Consider the following 4,977-nt stretch of genomic DNA (forward strand, 5'->3'; position numbering starts at 1 on the left):
TGTAGAGTTTGCTATATGTAGCCATCACACTTGATGGAATGCCTAATAAACTCATTGCAAGTGAATCATTGTGTTCATGGATCATGCGAGAGGCTAGCTAAGAGATAGCCTTTGTACTTTGTGGATCAAGCCTCTTGAATGAATAAGACGGTGTCCAACATCCCATTGTTGAGCTCATTGAGTGCAACAATAGTGTTGGAGATCAATTAATCTCACAGCACATAAAGGTGGTTCACCTTGACTCATTGGCAAATGCCTCACCATGACTCATTATCCACGTGGTTCGACCAACCTACCATCTATTTCCCATATATACAATATATGATAGTCCATGGAATATTGTAGGGAATAATGTCTATACCATTGGGGTACTCTCACACCTAGACCCTTGCTATGGGGTTGTTTACACCCTTGGGATACCCTAGTTATAGGGTTGTTTCCTCAAAACCCACTAATAGGGGCACCTGATAGCTCACCAACTTGTAGTGTACCTTGGGCATATACTCTAGTAGCCTTCATTAACCCTTTCCCACTTTGACCTAATGGTCAAATCCCCATAAACTATCTCATAACCATATGGTCCACAAGACTACTCCTTCCAAGTGTCTAAATTGTGAGCCCTCCAATGTCTAACACCTATCATGGCTTCTCCTCATTGGGAAGCCTTACAACGTTGGGAGGCTTGGTGCATAGGTGGGTAACTAAGAGGTAGGCATTTGAGTGACCTCTAGCGAGTAAATGACTGATTTTCGATATATCTTGTTTATGAGGCTTTATGCAAAGCATTTCCCTAAACAAAAAGTATGGAATGTAGCTCAATTGCTTTGCAAGACACTGTTACCATGTTCAAGCATTTGAAGACACCTTATTCCACATCTTGGTCCTTTCAAAAATATTTTTTAAAAACATTGAGGTGATCATCGACCTTCAATAGGTGGATCATGAAACTATTATCACCCTTTTTGCAAATGCTAAAATTGGAGGATCTAATAGGCTCAAACAATGTAAAACCTCTCATTCCTGAATGATAGGATGGTTATGCGATGTTGTCACATTGAGGGCTATTTGGGAGGGCATGGCTCCTTTATTTCTAGTGTGACTTATCACAACTGTGGTGCTGGGTTTTGGGGAGAGTTGATATTGAACCCATTATGCTCCTGGAAAAATGTTGTGCTTATAGAAAAATAATAGGACGACCAAACTTGTGAGCATAAAAGGGAGAATCTCTTAACATCATTATGACAAACGAGTTGTGGGAGCAAAGAATGAAGATATATTATCATCTTCTGCTTGCTTATATCTATCCATGTGACCGTGTGCTTAAATGTCTCACTTTATTCTATAATTACCTCTATTAGCACTCTTAAGTTAGGGCTAGTACTCTAAAGTGTGATGCTTATATTAAGTGGGTGAGGAGAAGCACAAAGTTCAACTTAGGAATACTCTCTTGCCTGAAAAAAAAAATCGAACTTTGAATCCCATTATTGTGCCATGTCACCTTAGTGTAGCTACACTTGATCTATAAGGACAAAACTTAGATTTGTCCTCTTGATGTGTCCCCAAAGAATTGCATGTAGCTTGATGTTGTTAGTGGGGCCAAGTTCACAAACGAGTTTCAAGTGGATTGTAATTTTCTAAGTATATCGTACATTGAAATTAATTTTGGAAGACTTTTTCTTAAATTTTTAGATCTAAAGTTAACTTATGTATTATATGACAATAGACCTTACAAAATTTAAAGAAGACCTTTTCAAGGTTGAAGGTTTCTTCATTGGCTTCCAACATTGCTTTGTGAAATCTTGTTGTGGTATGGGAAAGATATGAAAGGTTGGACCTACCATATTTGACACTTATGTAGTGCTCCCAATTATTTCTTCAATGCATCCCTTACCCTTGGTGATGACCACGTAAGTGGCCTTACCCATGTGAAGGTTGACCAACTTGACATATTAGGCATTGTGGAGCTACCACATACCTCATATAAGTCACTTGGAGCCTCTTTCATTGGCCTATAGCCTAGCTGGTAGGAAGATTTTGGAGTTTATTGATGGTTGATAGTATACACAAAAAATTGATGCTAATGCTATGTGAATTCTTAAATTCGAAAACAAAGTATAAAATATTTTTAGATGTGATCATTGTTTATTTGTGCTTGAACTTTATCCCAACCTTACAATGCTTGAAGAGAAGCATTTGAAACTCAAAATTTAGGGTCATATTAGGTGAATGTGATGAAAATACTATCAAACTATGGACAAGTGGTACAAATTTGTTAATGTTGAAAGCGATGCTCATGAAAAACCTTTTCCAAGAGCAGATAACCGGTTCTTAGGGAAAAAGTATGAGATAGGTTTCACATGGAGGAGAAGAACTTTGCTCTTTGCATTAAATGCTACAAACCTATCGCATTTGCATGACAATACTATCTTTGCAAACTATTGCACTTTTGGGTATTGCTTTTACAGATCTTGGCAAACAATAAACTGACCTCATGCAGAGCCCCTTTGACACTGGCTAGTTTTATAACTAAAATGTCTAAAATGTAGCTGCTTCTTCTTCTTTTTCTTTACCCCGAGAAAGGCTTGAAATTTTGAAAGATGCCTTGAGGATGTCCCCAAGGCTTTGTATGCCTCATACACACACAGCCCCATACACTCAAACCAAGGCTTTGTATGCCTTGAGGGTGTACCCGAGGCTTTATATGCCTCATACACACACACACATACCCATACACTCAAACCACGTGAGCTACAAGTTACAACCTCATTGGCAATGCAGTTAGTTTCCAACCCGTGTTTTGGGGAATCCAGCCAGGAAAAATGCACGAAAGGATGACTTTTCTGTGAACACTGGTTGGAGGTTTTTTGTATAGGTTTGAAAACACCTTTTTCCGTAAAGCAGTTGCATGCGAGGGCTAAACAGTATTTAACATATACAGCTGGGGTCCGGGGAGTTCCGGACTGGCTCCTGGACGATCGAGTCGTCCACAACCAAGGGGCCCCCACGTGGGGATGAGGCCGCCCGCCGCTGTACAGGCGGCAGGAGTCAGGACTCAGGACGAACGAATAAGTTTTTACCAAATTACATCTACTGTCAGATTCCAGAACAGCTTTGATTTTTCAGGCAGAACAAGAAGAAGACCGAACCCAAGACCGGAGGAACACGGAAATAACAACGTTTTTATTTTTCTGTTTTTGAACAGCTCCAAATTTAGATTGGTTTATATTAATGTGAATTTATTAGACGACGAGGAAAAGAAAAAGGGGGCAGGACGACGAGACGAGGCGGCGGTGTCAGCAACCGGATAGGGTCGTGCTGGCCCAAAGGTCCAGGTCAATGGGGCGGTGTGCCACGTGTAAAGTGGGCCAAAGTCAGGGTCAATGTGGGGGGCGGGCCGGGGGCAACTCTTAAAGGCCACAGCTCATCTACCGTAGCGTTGCCAAGTCTCCTACCTCTCGCTCAAGATTGTTTGCTGGTGTTGCGTATTTTCGACGGAAGTTTGCCTGTCTCTCTCTCTCTCTCTCTCTCTCTCCCCCGGCAGTGGTCTGCATCTCTGATCTGTGCGTCGATACTTCCCTTCTTCCTGGTTTGCTACAGTTGAGGAGTCCTCCATGGATACCACAGCGGGCCTGCTCTCTCCCACCTCTGCTTCCCCCCCCTCCTCCTTTACCTTGTCCTCCCCCCGAGCCCTCTCCCCCCCCGCCGGCTCCCCCTCCTCCTCCTCCTCCTTCTCCTTCTCCCCCCTCCCCTCCCCCCGCCCCCTCGCCTCTAGTCGCGCAGCCTCCTTCTCCCCGCGCAGAACCATCACAGGCTTCCCAGATCTGGACTCCTCCTCCCCCTGGGACAGGCCCCGCCCCCTTGGCGAGGCCTTCCTGTGTTCCCGGCCGCCGATGCGGCAGCGGCCGGGGGCCGGGTTTGAGGTCTCGGCTTACGCGACGACGGCCGAGCCGCCTCCGCTGTCAACCACAGCTACGGGCTGGAATTCCAAGAAGACCCACTACGCGCTGCTGGGGGTGGCGTCCGACGCGGCGCCGGCGGAGATCCGCGCGGCGTACAGGCGCCTGGCGCGCCTGCACCACCCGGACGTGAGCCCCCTGCACCAGCTGCCGTCGGCCACCCGGCTGTTCGCGGAGATCAACGAGGCGTACTCCACGCTGGCAGATCCCCAGCGGCGCGCGCGCTACGACCTGAAGCTGGCCCTGGAGTCGCCGTCCGCCGTGGAGGTGACGTGGCCGCAGCCTCCGCAGCCCTCTGCCGCCTCCTACGCTACCGACTCCCCGCGCAAGTACACCGACGCCGCTACCGGCCGTGTCTACCCCTCCATGAACTCCTTCTACCGCGAATGGCGGAACGCCCGTGCCTGAGGTCCCCCACCTGGCGACGTGGCGCGCATCTGTTGCTCCATCGGTGGCTCCCAACCGCCGCGTGGCCCGCATCGGCCGCGGCATCAGAGTTGTCTTGACCCAGCCCTCGGTCCTCTCGTGTCGCTGCCCTATTGGATGTAGAGCTTTGAGAACACCCCCTGCCTTTACTTGACTTGAGAGTTTCTTTACGTACCTACGGCAGAGGCCCGACGTGGCATTCATTTACGTGTAAATACTACTTTGAAACTTATATTCTGAGTTACGTTTTGAGCTCCATGGCACCATGCTTGCTGCCTTCATTTTCTGCAATTTTTGTATAGTCTATTTAAACTTTTAATCGATGTTAATTAAAGATTTTGATGTGATATTCACATCGAAGAAATGATTGCTCATGTAGGTAGGGAGTGCTTTTTTGGTTATCCTCTCATGAGGAGAGTACCCCAAGTCTTAACAAGTTAAAATTGTTTGTCGGTCTTTACTTGTCTTGCAGTTATCTGGTTATTATATGGCGAGAGGTATGTGTGGTCTAAGGGTGGCCTCAACATCCACAAAGAAATATGTTTGGTTGCACATAGACTTGCTATAAGAAAGTATGGAGGGATTTGCGAATCAA

At 46.3% G+C, this 4,977-nt stretch overlaps 1 protein-coding gene across 1 annotated transcript; it reads left to right on the forward strand.

The window, feature by feature from the left end:
- The first annotated feature begins 3,430 nt into the window (after window positions 1-3,430).
- LOC148032647 (uncharacterized) lies at window positions 3,431-4,638 on the forward strand. Its single transcript, XM_087683272.1, has one exon. The coding sequence runs from the start codon at window positions 3,612-3,614 to the stop codon at window positions 4,362-4,364; it is 753 nt and encodes a 250-aa protein (XP_087539398.1). The 5' UTR covers window positions 3,431-3,611; the 3' UTR covers window positions 4,365-4,638.
- The last annotated feature ends 339 nt before the right edge of the window (window positions 4,639-4,977 follow it).

Source organism: Lygodium microphyllum, chromosome 8 (genome assembly GCF_053477565.2).
Source record: "Lygodium microphyllum isolate KBCC chromosome 8, Lygodium_microphyllum_v1.1.10, whole genome shotgun sequence".
In the NCBI taxonomy this organism is placed as follows: domain Eukaryota; kingdom Viridiplantae; phylum Streptophyta; class Polypodiopsida; order Schizaeales; family Lygodiaceae; genus Lygodium; species Lygodium microphyllum.

Coding starts and splice junctions, on each gene's coding strand:
- LOC148032647 (XM_087683272.1), top strand. CDS start 3,612: ATGGATACCACAGCGGGCCTGCTCTCTCCCACCTCTGCTTCCCCCCCC.